Below are 21,378 nucleotides of genomic sequence, written 5' to 3' on the forward strand. Positions count from 1 at the left end.
CAGTCTTTTTAGGGTTAAAGTGATATATCAGTTTTGGGAAAACATGTCAAACTTTATCATTTCACACCTGGTTATTTTCTTATTAACATGCTCAATAATGTTAAATCACTTGCCATTGTTTAATTTCATTGTTTCTTATTAAAGTCACATTAATGAAATGGGACTATTCTTAAAGGAGATCTCTTTGGATGTTTGGCGGTATACTAAATAGACTTTATTTTCTTTGGTATGCTTTTCTTTCTCCTCTTTTCTTCCTTTCTTGGTTTTGCTTTTGTTATTTCCTTGTTCCACTTGATGTCACAATGCATACACCTACACAAAATGTGAAGACTACAGTGCAGTGTGTAGTGTGCATATCAATTAACAGTTCCATAAGCTTTTACCCCACAATTTTCAAAAATGTCTATTGCAGCTGTAAACTTTAATTCTAGAGTTGATATAACTATTGGATCACTTCAATGCTAATCCTTCCCCCCCCCCCAAAAAAAAGAACAACAAACAAACAAACAAACAAACAAACAAACAAACAAACAAACAAAATGTCTCCATGCTATCATTTACTTATTCTTCTTCTGTAACAGCATTTTCTCTTCCTTTCTCATCCTCTCTCTCTCTCCCCCACTTCTATCTCCTTTGTCTACTCGCTATTTACACATATAATTCTGTATAACTCTTTATATGAGTCTAAACACAACTCAAGCAAGATTGTTGGTTCTCTACACACAGTAATTCGCAATAACACACACAAGCAATGCATCCATCCACAAAGCAGGTTTGGTTTCCCATCAAACAGAAACAACTTGAGAGCACTTCTTCATAAATAGCACATGTAAACGGATGAGTATGATATATCAGCAATACCCCACCCCTCTGCCTAACAATCTGTGTTGTTCACAGGTCCTTGGTATATTGAAAGTCTTGTTGTAAGAGTTCTAGATTGTACAGCACACATTTTTCTGCCAATTCTGATGTACTTCATCATCAAAACCATTTTAAAACGGTCTTTGTAACATTATGCTTTGGCCAGAGAGTGCTCCCTTCAAATGTTTGTAGTTTGAATGGTGAAGACTGCAGCCACAAGCCGTCTTGACACACACACAGCACTGAAATCTGTTTACAGCAAACAGATATTTTGACAATCTCCCATGTCCCATCCAGTAACTGGAGTTATAACGAGAGTATCATTGTCACCATTACAGCATTTTGTTTGGTAACTCCAGAAGAATGGCACATGCATTGAGCCAACGTTCCAAGCAAACTCTCCATATCCCCCAATATTCCCTCCAAAGCACAGCGCTATTTCTCAACACATAAACAATAGCATATTTGCAACTGCAGCATGGCAAAATAAAACAAAACTCTATCACCTCAGAAAGCTCTAAATCAATTCACTTGACACCTAAAAGAAACTCTTGAAACTCAGAGATACGCGAATAATATCACAGCAAGAGCAAATATCCCAATTCTTTTTTTTTTCCCTCCAAGCTAGCTTCCATTGCCAAGAATACTACGAGCCTAGCAAACCCTATAAAACACAAACATGACATGGGTAGGGATGACATCCATACTTCTGGCATGAAAAAGTCATCAGCTCAGAGTATCCTTCATCTCAATGCATTCTCAAACAATAATGTCTAAAAGTAATTCCACACTTCCTGCTATCAAATACGTAGGGGAGATAAGACGTCTCATTTCTTATGAGTTGCGGCAAATTTTCGAATAATTTCTGAGTCTGATTTGATGTACACATGTCCACTGATCCATTCAAATCAGAGAAACTTTGAGTAGACCATAATATTTTCAGCACTTTCTTGACTATTAGTACATCCTTTCTGCAAAAAACAAAACAAAAACAAAAGCAAAATCACTTCTGTCCCAGGTTTCTTTAGACACTGAATATGGCTGGCGACATTTTGGATGAAGTGCACCATCTATTTAAGCATTAGCACACACTCTGTTTTCTATTTCTGATGCAATCCTTCGCCCTAACATAAATCATTCCTGTAAAAGTGACAGGTATAGTCGACACAGGAGGACGGTTGTACGTCTGCACAGGATAACTCTCTACTTGGCTTTATAACATTCAAGAGAGGTACAAGTGTAGAACTTGTTGACTGCAGGAACGGACTCAAACACATGCATGTAAGTAAAATGATCTGAGTGAGACATGTGGCCTCTACAATGGAACCATACTGGTATCTGTCTCAACAACAGACACATATTCTTTATGCAAAAAGGGGAATGATGTTACCAAGCACATATTGTAGCTAAAAAACTTATTCAGTCAGATGAGGACAATAATGGCATTAATTACTTGTAGAGGCTACGCAATTAATGCCTTTTTACATTACAGTGGAAGTGCATAACTGACGCAAATGTTAATACATGGAAGCTTTGTCATTAGATTACTAGACACTGGCATACAGAGTTAATCTTTCAAGCATGTCACCATTACTTGCCTGTGTAGCAGTCTCATTATGAGTTGTTGTTGTTGCTGTTGTTTCTTCAATGTCTAATAAATATCAACATTTTGTCATTGAATTGTAGCAATGACATGCCAAAGGCTATACTTGTGTGCTTGCTCCACAGTCACTGCAGACACTACAAACAAAATAGGATGTGCCAGGGGAGGGAAATAAACTTGGTGATGCACTATGGAATGATGAGACACCCTCAAAATAGTCCAATAAGTGTCTTCACGGGGTAAAGAATAATGCAGGTCACCAAACTAGGGAGGATACTCTACGAGTACCAAGCATTCCCCGCAGTTCACATTCATGCTTACCACTAAGAAGCAGTCAATGCGTCCTTTTTCAACACCTTTAAAGCACTGAAAGCCTAGCACAGAATGGAGGGGGACAACTAGGGGACGTCACTATTCATCTTACTATGCCACTCGTCATTCAGCAATATTTTCTTTTTTCGTTGTACAGCAAAATTGAGCAACGAACAGAGTCAACCAAACATGACGGCTGAACAGCAATTCATAATTCTATGAGTACTTCTCTCCAAATAATGTACATACAGAGCAAATGAGTAACCAGAAGGTCGGTCGTTTCTGCTTTCGCAAATCAACTTTAGCACAAGCTTTTCCCTAATGGAGAGTCTCAAGCTCCAGTAAGCACACATAAGTCTTGTCCAGCTCCAAGGCTGTGAGCTGGTTTCCCCTTGACATGCACACCCTATAATCACAATAAATGCATCGGTGTAGGGGAAGAGTGTATTCTCTGTTTTAGGCAGTGCATGAATTTGTGCTGTGGGATACAGAGCTCGAATGAACAGGCAAAGGATATGAACAAACGTAACGGTCCTCCTTGCTGGACACACGGGCATATGGAAGATACTTCTGATCTGATACTCCCTAATATATCGTAAAGTGTAGAACGAGATATCAGACCGCCTGCACTAGTGTGATGATAACAATCGTGAGTATGGTGAGACAGTGGTGATAATCCAAGGCCAGGCTTTCTTTGGAGTGTATAGTCTTCGTTCAAGACCCAGAGACAATGCACTGCCCCCTACGAGATTAGCAGCTGAGACAGCGCAGAAGCCACACTATCCCACGTTGGCACACATGAGGGCCTCCTCTTCCCTCCTACTCCCCCGCCGCCGCCTCCTTCCAGCAGTCACTAGTCCTGCTTGAAGAACTTGTCGATGACCTCCTTGGTGGTCAGCTCACTGCGGCAGTTGGCCAGGTACTCCAGGATGTCCACTGGCCCATTGCTTCCCTCCCGCACGTTGTTCCAGTGATTCAGCACCTCCTGGAACTCATACATGCGCGAGTGGTTGCGGGTGTTGTAGTAGAGGCTGATCAGCCCCCGGTAGTCGTACTCCAGCCCACTGTAGCCTGAGCCAAAGAGCTTCTTGCCTGCAGCAGAGCAGGAGGAAAAACATCAATACAGTTGGAAAAACATCAATACAGTTTGACACTATTTCTCTTTTTAAAAATTCCAAAGCATTACAGAATGGGTGAGGGTTGTCAAGGTAAGAGGCTAAAAGTAGGATAAAACTTGAAATATTTTCATTACCATTAAAAAAAATGCCTTTAGGTTTCCATGTCAGGTTGATGATGATACTAACAGTAATACACATTCTTATGTAGGGCAAATCACTTGTTATCTCCACTGGCTCAATGCGGGCAAATTTTCTCCCTGGTGATAACAAGCATGTCTCTTATAACTTTGAAAAAAAAAAGAACAAAAAATTTTACAGAATATCATGCCCTCACAAATCTCCGTTGATATGGAAAGTTATGAAAAAAAGAAACAGAAAAATAACATGAGTTTTTTGTCTTTTTTGAATAGAAAAAAAACTAGAAATATCACTTAAGGTGATTAATACCCCCGCCCCGTGACGACAGTCTTACCCAAGGAATGATCTTTCCTTGATCTTCTGCCATTTAAATGCCGTTACCATGTCAACGCAGCTTCCGACACGTCCGAAAAATATGTCTTGCACATCTTCCCACCAAGACTATTGTGTGTGCCACATTTCATAAGCTTTTGTCAAAAACTGAGGAAGTAGTTCAATCCACAAGATCTTTCCTTGATCTTCCGCAATTAATATGCCATTACCATGGCAACGCAGCTTCCGACACGTCCAAAAATTATGTCTTGCACATCTTCCCACCAAGACCAATGTGTGTGCCACATTTCATGAGCTTCAGTCGAATACAGAGGAAGTAGTTCAATCCGCAAGAACTTTCCTTGATCTTCTGCCATTTATATGCCGTTACCATGGCAACGCAGCTTCCGACACGTCCGAAAAATATGTCTTCCACATCTTCCCACCAAGATCAAGGTGTGTGCCACATTTCATAAGCTTTGGTCAAAAAACTGAGGAAGTAGTTAAATCCGCAAGATCTTTCCTTGATCTTCTGCAATTAATATGCCGTTACCATGGCAACGTACTTTCGGGTACTGTCAAAAAATGCGTCTTGCACATCTACAACCAAAGGCACACATCTGTACCAAGTTTCATGGAAATTGGGCAAAAACTGAGGAAGTAGTTTGCAACACAAAATTTTCCATCATTTTGGCTCATAATATGTGAGCTGTTACCATGGCAACATACTTTTTGTCACTGTCAAGAAATGTGTCATGCTGACCTATATCCTAAGACAAACATTCAATATGAATTCCATGAGAATTGGAAGAACACTGATGAAGCAGTTTTGCCATGAAGCATTTTGCCCTATATTTTACCAATAACATGCCGTTACCATGGCAACGCACTTTTTGCCACTGCGGAAATATGTGTCTTGCACATTAACATATTCAGATGAACATCTGTACCTAATTTCATAAAAATTGATCAAAAACTGTGGGAGGAGTTCGCGACGCAGGATTTGTACCCATTTTTGCCCATAATATGCCGTTACCATGGCAACGTACTTTTGGGTACTGTCAAAAAATACGTCTTGCACATCTACAACCCAAGGCACACATCTGTGCCAAGTTTTATGGGAATCGGTTGAAAACTGAGGAAGTAGTTCGCGACGCAAGATTTGCAACGGACCGACCGCCCGACCGCCTGCTGATTCCTATATACCCCCTTCAAACTTCGTTTGGCGGAGGTATAAAAAAAGGTGTGAAGTTGACAGCATGAAAGGCATGAACCAGATGGCCAGTTGAAACTGCTCTCGGGATTCGTAAGAGACGTATTTCATGCTGTACTTGAAAGAACTGCCATATTGCTTGATCTGTCACCGCTTTTTTTCCAAACAGCGTCCTCAGTTTGGAGTAAATTCCCCCCTGCGACAGGAAAACATTCGGTAAGTTGTATTAAAAAAACAAGAGAATCGCTGTGGTGCTCACCTATCTCTATGGACCTTAGGTAGAGTTCCTCTGCCTTGGCGTAGAGCTTCATGTCGTAGTTGTACAGCGATGCCAGATGACCCACGGACAGGGCGACCTCATAGTCTTCTTCCCCCAGTAGTTTTTCCTTGATCTTTATTGCACGGACGTGCATCTCTTCAGCCATCTATGGAGATCGATGGGGATGTTTGACAATGTTTTTAACATAATTTGTATTATGATTCACATGTGAGCACTGAAGGAATCAGCCAATTCACTTATCCAAAATCAATCTGAGACATCAATCTTATCAATGTTACATGGCAATTTGATTGACTTTTCAAGTAGAGTGCACTGTTGCCTTGAACAATGTTACAACACACACACACATATATGTACACACACACACACTAACAAGGAATCACATCTTCCATCTACATTCTCATAATGACTGAAATTTCTTGTATAGTTTTGTCATCTATGGGAAACCTAACATGATGACGGTACAGTTTCAGTTGAGGTGGGGCTTCAGGTTTCCAACTTTTTGTGATGATATTGTTAAGATAATGAGAAACCTCTTATGAAATATCAAAGAGCATATAATTCTGAGAGGAATTCGCAGTATATTTGATGAAAATGGGCTGTGAAATGGCTGACATATCCAAAAACAAAGCAATCCCATTAAAAGTTGGGACCCAACTTTTATCAGGATTGCTTTGTTTTACATTGTTTTGAATATCTCAGCCATTTCAAAACCGATTTTCATCAGATGAACTTTGAATTCCTCCCAGAATTATATGCTCTTTCACATTCATAAAGTGGTTTGTAAGTACAGTATCTCACAAAAAGTTGAAAGCTAAATCCTCAATTCAACCAATACTATACTATTCCTTTAATCCATTAATAACCAAATTTACTCAACATGAAGTTATCCAAAGAAATAAAATAGACAAAAGCACCTTGAATTTCCTCATGGACTGGTAGAGCCGCCCCAGGTTGCCGTAGTGCTTGGCCGTCTGGACGTTGAACTCGCCAAAGGCCTGCTTGGCGAGGTTGAGGGAGCTCTGGTGGAGGTCGTGGGCCTCCTGTAGGAGTTTGGTCTCCATGGCCTTGTCGTGGGAGTCGATGGCTATCTCCTCTAGGATCAGGGCTAGGAAAACCAGAAAAAAATGTGATCTGTTACTGTATGCGCCAAATATTTCGCGAGGTTTTTTATTTTTGCGAATTTCGCAAGTCAGGTGCTACTTGTGAATTTAAAGACACTCGAAAATATTGACTCCGATCCCGATATGAATGTGACGTGCACGTATACATTTTTCTGTTCAGCACTGTACTCCATGATCGCGAATTTAACCCCTCACGCAATCGTCCGGAAGTCCCGATTCACGAAAATTTAGACTCGCTTAATATATGGCGTATATAGTATTCATTATTAAAGTAAGGAATTTGATCCTTGTAAAATGGGTTAATCACCATTTGCAAACATTTCTAAGAAGGCCAACCATCAGATAGACCAAAATAGCATCTTTCCAGTGATATCTTACTTGTTGCATGACTAGAAAATTCTTTAAGACATGATAAAAAACATCCCATATTTTTCTTAGCACTTTCTTTGTTTTTAAACAGGTTTAATTGTTAATATCTCAAACTGACAAGAATGGAGTTAACTCGTTCTGCCATCAAAGTCTTTGAATGTAGATTGTCACAGAGGTCTTATTGGAGAAACCTCCCCAAACCCCCAAAACAAGTACATGGATTCAGGGCATGCAGAAAGGTTAGTGGAAACAAACAAACTAACAAAGAATTCTGAAGAATATCAGACAATATATTAAAAAGATATCAATCTCTAAAGCTTTGTTTAATGCAATTTTGATCCCTGCTCTGTGAATAATGACTATACAGAGTGGCTTGCACAAATCTTCATATTTTCATGAAATATATAAATTCACCACACCTGACACAGAGATAAGTTAAGGCAAATATCATCCTCCGTGCCCCTGGGAGGAGGTAGGTCTACAGTGCTCTGTAAGTGTCCTATAAAACTTAAATGTCTCTTCAAGCGCAAGGCATAGTGCTGGTACTACATTCAGAGACTGCAAGGATGCACTCAAACATGTCCACAAGTAATATGCTTTGAATGGGATACGCTGCCTCCATATCAGACGCATACTGATATCTGTCTCAACAGCATAGCCATATTTTTTATGCAAAAGAGGGAATGTCGTTACTAGGCACGAATTGATCTTTCATTGTCCCATTAAAATGAATCTTGTGTACACGCACAGGGCACAGTGCCACACCCTTGGTTTTTTGCAATCAGTATGTATGCATTCGGTGTATCTGCAAACAGCTCTTGGCGTACTTCATTGTATGCATCACTGATTCCATGGTTTAGGTTATCTGCAGCATCTAATTTCAACCAATAATATTTTTTAATCCATTCAAGCCTTTGTTTGTTTGTTTTTTAAACATCCTTACAATGATTTACTGTTCATTTTCACTGCAATTTAAATAACTAAATGTTTCACTGAATTGATTTATATTACTTTCCGTCTCTGAATCACATGAGCGTAGTTTGGGTTCGTGGGTTCGAGCCCAACGAAGCCTGATACGTTTGCCCTTGGGCAAGGCATTTAGTCTGCATTGCTGCTCTCTACCCAGGAGTATAAATGGGTATCTGGTAGGATGAGAATGTTGGTTGATCATCATGTGCATGCCTTAAATGGTGACTGGCTGGAATGCTCCCCAGGAAGTGGAGAGTGAGCATCGCCACACCATCCAGTACCTCAACGGGCATGTTTAGTGTCAACATAAACTAAATTGAGGGGCTTTATTGACCTGCCAAGAGGAGATGGTCCCAATGTCTAGGACCACCATGAACGTTAATGAAGTTTTCCAATGAATGCAGCTGCAGGTACTTGAAGGGCGTGTCTGTTTCCTCATGATCCCACTGACATATGGGAACATTAAATTTGATTCATCACATGATGGCAGTCAAGGCATATCAAATTGCTGCATGTCTGTACACTGTTAGAGACAGAATGTTAAGCAGGCCCATATTTCAACACAGGATGCTTGCTTCCTATCAATAAGCCTACAGCAGGTCTTTGTCACATGCAATATGTTTTGCTACTCTTTGGGGAAGGTCATACATGTTGGATTGGGTAAGCTTATAGATGAGTGATGGAATGCAGTATCCCTAAGCAAGGTATTTTATCCACAATTGGCATTTCTTTCTAGCAGACCTGGTACTAGGTAGGAAGCTGAACCTTTACATGGTAGGATTCAGCATGTGTACAGTTGGGGGGGGGGGGGGAATGGCAGCCTTGCTGTAATATTCCTCATGAAGTAGAGTAGTCAGTCAATCGCATGTGCAACTTTTGATTCCTGTGACCATAGTTAACATTTTATTGTATAGTAAGTTGTACTCTGAGCACCAAACATAGAACAGATGGGAATAAGAAATTACTCGAGGCTTGACCTCCCACTCACCTTTGACCCTTCGTGACGAGGCAAGCAGGAGGTGGTTCTCTGGGAGAATTTGTGTGATGATGCTGATGGCCTTCTCTGCATGCTCACTGGAAGCCAGAAAAGATAGGACAGGGGAAATTAACCCGTTGAGGACGAGTCCCAAGTATACTCAGGCAGCTGTCTATGGGAAATGCGTGTTGTAGCAAAATCAGCCTGTCCTCAACGGGTTAATAAAGATGCCGCACAATGAACAAATTTAAAATCAGCATCTGGAGGGAAATGCCTTCAAACTACGTAGGTACAAGTGTAGAATGACATTACATTAATTCAATACTGCACTGATCAAATCTTGCTATCCCATTCCGTCGCCCTCTCCTCTTTCACCGTTGACTGGTGTAACTGACACACTGCATGGACTATGAATGAATGATGAAAATACTATTGATCATCCATCAGCTAATTATGATTGATCTAAATGCACCTAAAATACACTCTTCTCTACTTCGACTCTGATATGAAACAACAGTCACCTCCTAACCTTCGTAGTTGTAATAGGAACCAAGGAAATGTGAACACACATTCTAAATTGATTGTCATAAGAAGTGTTACATCTAAATCATAATTTTGTTTGGAAGTAATAACACTTCAAGAATCATTGCCTTCTGTGCTTAATTTGATATCAGTGACAAATTAAGCTGGTAATGATAGTTTCTAAAAATGCAAAGATCATATACCATAAAGGGTACCCACACAGATATGACAATGACGGCTTCTTGCATAGCGCCAGTATCCATCTTTGAAAGGCACTCATAGTGCTTGATCTAGAATGTTTCAACTTCAATTGTTTAGTCAATATATGATTTTGGGATATTTAATTTCCATTATCCCGAATCAAGGATTAGGTAACTATTGTTAGGAAGGCATGGCTGGGAAGAGGTAATATATCATCGCAGTATTTGTTATAAAATACAAAGCATCTCTATTGTGATCTGCAAAGGACAGCCCTCATGTTGCACATTCATTGGTACACATGTTATGCAATGTTAGGAAGGCACGCTTCAGGTGATTTCAAATTGATAATACTCAAGCCTTACTAAAGACTGCCCTGATGCAACAGAAATTCAAAATTTGAGAGCATGAGACTGGAGCATGAGCTACTCACTTTGCATCATCAAACTTGCCATAGCTGTACTGATGCACATAGGACGCATAGGCCAGGTCTTCGTGAGCTACTGCTACATGGAGGTTCCTGCCCCCAAAGGCAGATAACCGGATATCTAGTGCTTGCTGGAGAAGAACACAGAGAAGATGAGAAAAGATATCACACATACATACACATAACTTGTTTGGATATAACAGTAGTATCATGGCTCTGTCATCACTAACCATGATCACAACTTTAGACATTAACTCTCCAACCACAAACCATTTCACTACTACTACTACTACTACTACTACTACTACTACTTCTTCTTCTTCTTCTTCTTCTTCTTCTTCTTCTTCTTCTTCTTCTTCTTCTTCTTCTTCTTCTTCTTCTTCTTCTTCTTCTTCTTCTTCTTCTTCTTCTTCTTCTTCATCTGATATGACAAATATGTATATCATAACATACCTCCTTTCACTTTCAAAACTTTGATACAATTCTCAAAATATTCCAAAAGAAAAAGGCTATGGAGTTGCAATCTCATAAATCATTGGTGATAATATGCTGACTTTAGAACCAAATTTATTGACTTGAATGCATGAAACAATGGGTGCAGCCATGATACATTCTAGTGTCTTTTTCATGTGAAATAAGCCTCTAGATTCTACCAGTGAAAACTGGTACTGAAGAACGTCAAGACAGGAGTAACATTACCGAGAAAACAACACATTAAGTGAAAACAATCTGTACCACCATCACATTGCAACCATACCTGATAGACTGCCGTGGACTGACATATTGAGTCGACATTGAGTAAGTAGAAGCCAAAATCTAGAAGAACGTCAGAATACTTGGGATGCCTGACTCCAAAGTGTTCTCTGTGGAGACAAGATTATAAAATCAAGGATGTTTGTGATACTGTATATGACCAACTCAAATGTATTACAATTTAAAGTACTACCTTTTTACTGCAACATGGTGTCACTTCAACACAAACCAATTACAATTGTATCACCAGCATCACCATCATCATTATGATGGCCATTCTTAATATGACCACCTTACTGCTCTAGGCCAAGCTGTCATGATGGTAACCACTGGCACTATAATCTCTAGCACAAATGTTGATTACATAATGACACTGGACACTTAAAATCCATGACAAAGATCAAATCTTTTTTTTTCTAAAATAAATCTGCATTAAATACTTAATAAAAATACATTCTTCATCCCTTCATTTAAGGCTTTTGTTCTTCTCTTTGGTCACCAATCTACTGTCAATGTCATTATTTTTGTGCAATTAGATTTCCACACTGAGGGGCTCAAAAAAAGAAAAAAAGAATTGTTTTGACATTTTCATCCACGCATGAAAATATTCCTTCAGAGGACTTCCTTCCTTCTCTCCCATTCTATGATCCCATTTCTCTGTCACATTCTATCTTTTCCCTCTCTCTCTTCCTCACCTGACAAGGCATACGGCGTGCTTGATGAGGAGGTCCGCCTTCTTGAACTCCCGCTTGACCACGCAGGCCTTGGCCGCCTGCCGCAGGATGTCGATGACGCAGCGGACCGGCATACGGGGGTTGATGCAGCGCAGCGCCTCCTGGCACTGCCGGTACGCCTCGTCATAGTGGCTCTTGGAGAAGAGCAGGGAGCACATCTCGCCGTGCAGCGCCGCCTCGTTGACGGGCACCCGGCTGGCCTTGAGCTGGTCCAAGAGTTCCTGGGCCTCCGAGAAGGACTCCTCGGCCTGGCTGTACTTGCAGTTGGCATTCCGAACATGTATTAACCTGTCCAGGGCATCATACACACAGCAAATGTACAGCATTTACACAAAGCTTCCATGGATCTTGTCGATATTTGATGAAATTCTACTGGAAGACAACTTGACAACCACCTTTCATAACATTACTCTTTCATTATCATACCAACCTGGTACTCCCCCTAAAATCCTATCAAAAGAAGCTTGTAGTCACTCACTGCTGTTAGCTTTAATGTCATAGCATACGTAGCATGAGTTACTGATACTTGTTGCATAAGCTATTTGAGGGTTTGTTCAGACCTGAAGAGTAGTTAAAATTCAAAGACTTTGCAAGGGCTACTCAAGATTTTTTCCTACAATTCTTCCTTTCTTTCACCTCTTCTTTTTTTTTTTTTTTTTTTTTGGGGGGGGGGGGGGATTTCACTTGCAAGTAATTTAGAGGACAACAAATATGAAACATTTTACAAAACTATTTACGGCATATACTCTTTAAGCCAAGATAAGATATATGTGGGACAAGTCTGGCATCGAACTGTGAGTAAAATCATGGTTCAACTTTCAGCATCAAAAATAAGTTTATCAACAAAAATGCCTCAACATAACTGTTACATTCTTGGTATAGGTTTTCTGGGCTTTAATCTTTTTGATACTGGTACAGCTGTACCTTATAATGCTTGCTATTATTGTTAAGAGCCCAACTTCCATCATTATGAATAGGAAAAAGTGTGCTTGAGACAAAACAACACATTGATTTTAACAAATCTACATCAGTGTTACTTTACATAAAACCAATCCACATTGAGCAACTCAAGCAAAAGCCATTAAATTCTGCACTCATATTGTACAATTGTATTACAAAACCACAAAAAAAAACAATAAAAATATGTGTATGAGTTTGATGACTTCAAGCACTCTCTACAGGAAATACCCTTGAACAAACTTTAAACAATCTCTTCCATCAAGTGTGATACATGCAGCACACAGAAGATCAAGGTGCCGTGCATTGTGAGCCAACATGCCAAGGAAACAAAACTCTACTGCCAAAGCAGGATATCCCTAGCAATCAATATCATGACTGTACCAAGATCAGTTCCTGGTATCATTCGTTCTGAACAACCCACCTCTCCTCCCCCACCCCCACCCCCCCCCCCCCCTAAAAATCCCTAAAACCCTAAAACCCTAAAATGAATATCCTGTCAGCTTTCACAGCCCCATTGAATTTGAATGGATGGCACAGGAGTTTGGCAACACACAACCTCCACAATTGAATTGAGGCCACCTGCATTACAGCCCGCTTCTTGTGGAGTAAGTAATTAATGAATTAAGTAAGTATGAGCTGTAAAGTAAGAAAGTAAGTTTAAAAAATATGAAATAAAAACAGTGTATGGCCTGTTGAGTCCTTTCCCATAAAGCATTAGGCACTAAATAGGCATGATTTTATAATCTCTATTCTATAATTACAATTATGATTATTTTTACTATAAGTACTATGAGTAGGAGTATATCATTAACATTTGTAATCATTATCAATCTCACTGTTGTTTTTGTTCATTATAATCATCACCATAATGATCATTACATGTCCATTTGAATTATATTTGATAGTCCATGCTACTGGCAAGCTATACAATAACCAATTCTCTGAAGATCTTCAGCCACACCTTCACTGCATTACTGATTGGTCCTTGGTTTCAACATTAATACTGTAGTGCACCTTTACATCTTACAGGTGAACTTACACAGGTACCGTACAAATTGGTAAATTAACTTTGTAGCTTTAATCTGGCTGCTCACTTTACAAAATTGACTTTGACTATTAAAATCAAATGAGCAGAAAAACAACAAAAAGATTGTTGTTTTTTTTTTCACACTTTCCACACCAAGGCCTTGTATCACAAGGTATTGCAACTGATTTTTGGTGCATTCAGATGAGAAGCTAATCTCAGGAGCTGTGCAATTTTGAATCAATTACCATCCTTTACAACATGGTCCCTGGGATCAACTATTAGTACTACACATTAAAAAATGCAAAGTGACAACAACAACAAAAGACTCACCTTGTGGTGCATTCAAAGGCCCACATCAGTCTTTGCTGGTCTGTCTTGGGCTTACATAACCTCAGACAGGCCTCGTAGACTTTCTCTGCGTCGCAGAACCACCCCGCCTCAGACAGAAAGCCGCCTGGATTGTACAGAGTTAAAGAATGAGAGAGAGAGAGAAGCATGCAGGCAGACAATTGGATTAGAGACAGATTGAAAGATGAAAAAGAAGGACAGAGAAATTGATACAAAGGATGGGTTAATGGAATTAAATGCAGGAGGTCAGAGTTTCTCTGAAGTGCTAGTAGCAGATTCTTCTCCATGCACTTCCATTTTTTTTTTTCAGAGATGTTTTGTAGATGTAATTTTGAATCAGAGTAGCATGAATTAAATTTCCATGCAAACTGCCCATGCCTGCAACAACGAAAATGACAATATCCCCTTAAGTTCTAAATATTTTCTTTAAATGCTTGAAGTGCATATTCCACTCCACATTCCAGTTACCTCTAAAATCAAACATACATACGATGGCAAACATTTCATTTAAATTGATAGACTTCCTGTAAGACTCCTGTATTTTAATGGAAGAGCACATTCATAGCAACCACATTACATGCAAATAAGATGAATAAATAAAGCCATTGTCTCAATACTCTTCCACTGGAATGTACACAAAAAATATACATACATTTGTATCATATTTTGGGTTGAAAATTAGCAACTGTAATGCTGTTCTCCTCAGGGAGTTGCCAGATTATTGTATACACCATATATCTCAAGAGTGTAATTTTTTGCAAATCGCAACTTCCCGACAATTTTGTGAGTCATTAAATTTGCAATCACGGAGTCCAGTAATGAATGGACAAATGTACCCCTGCAATATCACATTTACGTTGTATGTCTGAATCAGATTGCATGTGTTGTTAAAATTGCAATTAGCATCCAATTTGCAAAATTCACAAAAATTAAAAACCCCTCGAAATATTTGCCATGATTACAACACTAACAATATTATGATGCACAGAATGGAAGGCTTTTATACACAGGAAATTTTGTGAAGATTTGTGTGCAGGACAATGTGAGACCCATGAACGGATGACATCATCAGCTAATCTTATTTCATGACAACAATATGAGCACAAAAGCATGTAGCCTGTGCCAAAATTTGGATGGAATCATTTCCTGGTTTGGCAATGAGAGATGGCAACATTTAAATGATATACATGTACATTGTATGCTAGTCCACTGATATCTGTATTTTTAAGAGGCTTCTTTCAAACTCTCACTATAAGATTGCTTTTAAAACTAAACTCTCAGATGATACACTGTAAGTTGCCATTTCAGGCTCCAGAGAGCCTAATTCATTCCCTGGACATGCATGAAAACAGCTCACGGAAGGGATTCTACCAGTATAAACTTCTCCATTTTATGCACTATAACAAATAAACACACATACATTGTACACACACATGCACACACACACACACACACACACACACAAACAAACAAACACAAACACACACACACACACACAAGCAAACAAACAAATAAAGAGTGACACATGTTCACAGACACAGAAAAAATGCTAAGTGAATCTGCAAAATGAGTCACCAACACGAGATATTAAATTTCCAGTGATAAACAATGTCATATGATTTATCACTTCTCAGTGGTAAACTGAATACTGAAAAATTAAATAATTCATCACGCAATTGTTTTCTAATGAAACACTTGCTTGGTGCATACAGTCATCAAATGGACATCCTTTGGGGGAGAAAAATATCTCACAGAAAAGCTGTGAGTCAGCACTGGATTTTGTGGTAAACACATCTTGTATGGATCAGAGCACTCCTTCATGATGTGTATAATATGATTCATAATGCTGATAAGGGCCCTCCTCCTTTACACACACACACACACACACACACACACAAACATGCAGATACTGCAAATCCATCTTGATGGAGCTTATAGCCTCACTCCAGAGCTCACTTCTAATATTCACACTCAAACACAATGCCTATACTTAGCCTTTCTTGCATTATTGAACACAAGACATACAGTGCTTCACTGATTCTTATGTTTCTCTTCCATACTTAGTATTATTACAAAATTAGCTTGAAATTTCTGAAAAAAAAAGTGTGCTTCGCTAGAAAACTATTTGGACTATCCAGAGTGATTGTGCAACAATTCCTTGAATCAATAACTGTTGCGCTTGGATGGTTTCTTTGGAGTTTTTGTACTTCAATACATTCTAATATGTCTGGTACCAAAAAAAAAAAAAAAAGATAAACAAGCCTATGGAAACTATGAAAGGAAATTATACAATTCACCCCCCCCCCCCCCCGAAAAAAGAAGAAATAACCATACCCTTACATGAATCGTGTATACACATTCCGATTTATCACCATTTACACAATCTTGTCCATGGCTCTACCTTAGCACTATTACAAGTTTATTGTCTGATTAAGAAGTTAACATCATATCTTTAAATCTTATTATTAATGTTGTTGTTATTATAATTACTATTATTATTATCATCATCATCATCAACATCATCATTTTTATTATCATTAATTAAGCTGTCGTTAAACACATCATTTAGTATTTATATATTTCCTTAGTGTCACATAGTAACACTGCATCCTGTTTTCTACTGCAATAGGGGATTTCATATGGACGGCATGTGCAATAATCACAACAGCACTATCACTCACTGGACGGTACCACAGTTGATCTCAGTATAAAAGCATGCATGGTACAGTGTATAACATACCATCCGCTGAATTGACAAATATTTAGATTGGATCAATGAGACACATATCAAAGTGACACTTGAGGTGAAAACTGCTGAGTCACTCAGCACCCAGAAAGCTTCCAGAATATCAGAATTTGACAACACATTTTCCGAGTTTTGGTAGCTGTGATGGGCTGCTCTTTAATCAAAGCTCCATTGCCTGTAATGTTTAGTCACTGAAACACATCCATACAGACCTATCTCGAGAAACAAAGTACTTTTTACAAATACTAGCCATGTGTACAGAGTGGTCATAGGAAATGTAAACACAGAGCCTGCACGTAAAAAGGTAGCTATCATTTCCAAGCGGGTATTACACCAGATTCGACCAAAATAGCAATAATGTTGATTTCAAGCTTGTAATGGACATTTTCATACACAAAAAAGGAGGGAAAAAAGGGTGAAGTGTAATTTTCCACTCATGTTCAGGTCAGGTCTAATCAATGCAGTGAAATCAGAGAAACAGAATGATAGAAGATTCATTGTAATCACACGTAGGGTAAGAAAATCATAGAATTTGTATTAAACTTTATCATGTTTTCCACACAAGAGTGGCAATCATTGCAACTACCTTTTCATTTTTTATTATGTATGCCAGTCAGATGCCAATAAAAATTTTACAAGTTCTCTTGGTCAGTTAGGTTGATTCTACTCTGACTTTCCATCAAAAGCCAACTCAAATTGTAAAGTGAAGAGCTGCATGTTTAATCTTCACAGCTCTTACAAAGCAACATGAGAGGCGAGAACGCCAGACTTACCAAGCGAAAAGCCAAGCTGCACTGTTCTACTGACTCTGTCGGCATTTTGTCCATCTATTGAGGCATGAGTGGCGTACGAGTCGGCTAAAACTTTGGCAACTTTGACTCCGTGGTCCATCAGGGCTTGGAAACAGTGGTGGAGAAAATGTCTGAAGGATACAACAATATGGCAGCAAATTATAAATAGAATTCTACATTCACAGTGTCATAAGCACAGGGGTCTGTACTACGGGCAAATTATTTTATTAATGAAGTATTAACCATCTGTAAATCTCGCAAATCGCCCTTGAAAGACCAGCAGTCTGTGGTGATCTCCCATATACTGAAATAACTGTTTTCATGTTGAGTTTTGTTTGTTGCTTTTTTTTTTGGGGGGGGGGGGGAATGGTTGGTTTTTTGCTTATTGGTCAAAATGTAGCAATTTTCTTGTATTGTTCCTATGTTCGATGTACAGTTTTCATATTCTCTGTATACGATATACAATTAAATGTTATAAAATGCTGTCATTCTACATTTATCATATTCACACTGTCATATTGATATCATAATCATACAATTTTGTTTACTTACTATACGATAAAATTTATGTTGAATCATTGTGCTATCAATTACCGGTATATTGGCTTGACATGAACTATTCTTTGATGAAATTTTGTACAGTAGGGCATTCGAGCATCATTGTATGGTCTGTCAAATAAGAGCACTTAATTCAAACAGCAGATATATAAACTCAAGGGAACGTATAAATGGTGCAATGTTGAATATATTCACAATGGAACATATTGTGCTACAGAAGACATGCTAAAAATCTTATAAATAAGCACACCCAGATGACAAATGTTTTTCAAAGATACAATGTATATGTACAATTGTACCACTACCGTTACATGTATGATAGCAGAATAGCAGCACTTGAGATAGACCAATAGAGAGAGAGAGAGAGAGACAGACAGACAGACATACAGACAAACAGATGGCCAAACAAATTAACATACACATAGGCAGACAGAGAATCCAACCTCCCTGGAATAACCAAGGCTGGGGTTGCACACATCTGTTAGCAGCACGCATAGTCAAGGGTACAAAGACACATGCAGGCATCTCATATCACCACTGTGGTACTATCTATCCAGCAAATCTTTACCAACAACAGAAAAAAAAAATGATCACAGCATAAAAATGCCTTTTTCTTTTCTTTTTAAGAGCACAATTATCATACATGCAGGTAGCATTTGATACCAAAGCAGTAAACTTGATCTATCTGACACAATTCAGTCCGTTTTGGAATGAATAAGTCAGTACAATATTTGGTTTCTTCTCCTCTTTTACTGAAGTCAATCCAAATGGTCTCACACAAAGAAGGCAAGCACATGCACTTACTATTTGGTACCATATGGTGACTCCCATTATAACAACATCCTCGGGCCTCACAGTTTTCTTTCGTTACAGTGAACTTTTGATATATCAACAACAATTACATTTTTTTTTAATTTGAAAATAGTATGCACCATTTTGTCAATATATTAAAATAATTACTTGAATTTGAAATTGAATATCTAGATGTCATCATGGTATTTATGGAAATGTCATCTCAATAATCAGAACTATCTAAATTTGTGTCAAATATTGAAATTAAACTGGTATATGTGCCTTCAAATGCCTTCAAGGGGCATAAAATTGAAAACAATCACTAAAACATTGTCTTCACCATAACCAAATGATACAGAAAATGATGAAAATTCAAAAAAAAAATATCACAATTGACAATAAGAGTAAATCATGCATCTTGGAATAATGAAAAGCACTAACAGGCATGCAGTACTTGGCTGGAAGAGATTAGATGCTTCTCACCTTTTGTCATTGACTCTGAGGACCTTTGCGAAGATGTCAAGCTCACAAAATTCCATTCCTAATTGACATAGTCTCCCTTGCTTGTAAAGCTGTACCAGAAACAAGAAAAACATATAATGGTAATAATGATAATAATTTTGCATTTATATGGCACTTTATACCGGTGTTATCTAAGCGCACTGGTGCTATTCATACAAAAAGACTAGAAAACACAATATCAGAACAATGCAAAACCAAAATTGGCATTTGTAATGGTCCATTACAAATGCCAATATCCAACTGTGACTGCATTTAAATGATGCCTTATCATTGAACTGCATTGTATAACACCTCATCATACTGCTGTTATCATGGGGGAAATCAGTAATGCCAGTAACATTTATGCTACATATTTTTTTCAAAAGTGCATTTTGCTGCGATTGTACTATTTAGCCAGTGATTAACCAAAATGGCAAAAATCTACAATACAACCCTATCTCGGCAGACAGAAGAACATAAAAGATTAGGAGTTGACTGTGTAGGGTATTTACCACAAGGAAGGCACCACTCGCTTTTCTACAGGAGATTCTTTGCATTAAAACTATGATAACTGACCTTTTCAAAGGTTGTAAACATTCTTGTGGACTAGTTTAACCACAGCCATACGCCATACAATGTGTACTGTATTGATCTCTACCTTATCTCTGTTATGAATTATATTGAAGATTGGCACAGATAATACTTGCATGCAGCGTAGTAAATGCATCACTTATATGTCCAATTTCATTGATAATTCTTCATGCCATTTCCACCCATGCACTTTATTCACTTCATGATGTAAAGTTTACACATGAAATAATAAAAAAGGGTAAACAAGATATTGGTAGGGTCACTGACACTGAAAGGTCTCAAGTTCTCTTTTAGCTGTCTTACTCTTTTAAGATACAATTTATGGGTTTCACGGTTGGTCACATTAAATATTTGTAATGATTAATTGACATCACAACAAAGAGGTTTTTATTGTTTGCTTTTGGTTGGTTTGGCTTGATTTATAAACAGTGGATGCAGCATCTCAGTCAGACTCAGGTTTACATCAAATTATCTTTACAACTATTTCTTTTAGCTGCTCAATAATTTAAAAAAAAAAATGTCTTAAAACAGCTCCATGACCTTGCCATGGACATGGCTCATGGTTGGAGTTCATGAAGGGACTAAAATTAGCTCCCTTTTTTGCCAAGTCACACTAACGGCAGTATTAAACGCTTAGGATTTACAGTAGATCCCTATAAAATGTAAAAATAGGTTTTACTTTACACTTTTCAATATTATATTGCTGACTAGACCTGGACTTCAGTGGTTTCTAAACATAATTTGCTAATTTTAACAGAAACACCCACGCACAATTAAAAAAAAAAAGTTAAAAAAAAAAAACAGTTAACTTTTAGCAACACATCCTATCGCGTGTTGACGTTGACAAGACAGGACCAGAATTACAGAAATAGATGGCACGGGCATACGCATATCGCGCATACAATAGCATAGGCTACTTCTATTGACTGCATTGGGCAGTGTGAGTTGCAAACAGCAAGCGCCCAGAACAGCTGCTTGCGAATTCCCTCACCAAATTACTCACGTATAACTTACTTTGTAATATATATCGAACTGGATGTTTTCAGGGAGTGGTCTAAGCTCTTTCCTGTGTCGTGAATACGTCGAAACAACGGCAGATATGGCGGCATTGTAGAGGGTTTCTGGCACCCACTGCAGCTCACTGGCAACCGCCAT

The 21,378-nt window shown here is 38.5% G+C and overlaps 1 protein-coding gene across 1 annotated transcript; it reads right to left on the bottom strand.

Annotated features, from left to right (window-relative positions):
- Window positions 1-3,629: 3,629 nt before the first annotated feature.
- On the bottom strand, window positions 3,630-21,378 carry LOC139741435 (amyloid protein-binding protein 2-like). The gene is made up of 11 exons (XM_071652016.1): window positions 21,238-21,378; window positions 19,615-19,703; window positions 17,764-17,912; window positions 14,227-14,350; window positions 11,871-12,197; window positions 11,180-11,285; window positions 10,429-10,553; window positions 9,288-9,373; window positions 6,755-6,945; window positions 5,817-5,982; window positions 3,630-3,868 (listed from the first exon to the last, which is right to left on the bottom strand). The coding sequence occupies exons 1-11, from the start codon at window positions 21,376-21,378 to the stop codon at window positions 3,630-3,632; spliced, it is 1,743 nt and encodes a 580-aa protein (XP_071508117.1).

Source organism: Diadema antillarum, unplaced genomic scaffold (assembly GCF_040938485.1).
Source record: "Diadema antillarum isolate AM-2024a unplaced genomic scaffold, OU_Dant_1.0 seq00000929_RagTag, whole genome shotgun sequence".
In the NCBI taxonomy this organism is placed as follows: Eukaryota; Metazoa; Echinodermata; class Echinoidea; order Diadematoida; family Diadematidae; genus Diadema; species Diadema antillarum.

Excerpts from the sequence above, each read along its gene's own strand:
- LOC139741435 (XM_071652016.1), bottom strand. The coding sequence starts at position 21,378 with ATGGCGGTTGCCAGTGAGCTGCAGTGGGTGCCAGAAACCCTCTACAAT. Across the intron at positions 9,374-10,428 it reads GGCAAGTTTGATGATGCAAA|TGAGCATGCAGAGAAGGCCA; the intron begins GTGAGTAGCTCA and ends TCTGGCTTCCAG. Across the intron at positions 6,946-9,287 it reads CTCGTCACGAAGGGTCAAAG|CCCTGATCCTAGAGGAGATA; the intron begins GTGAGTGGGAGG and ends TGGTTTTCCTAG.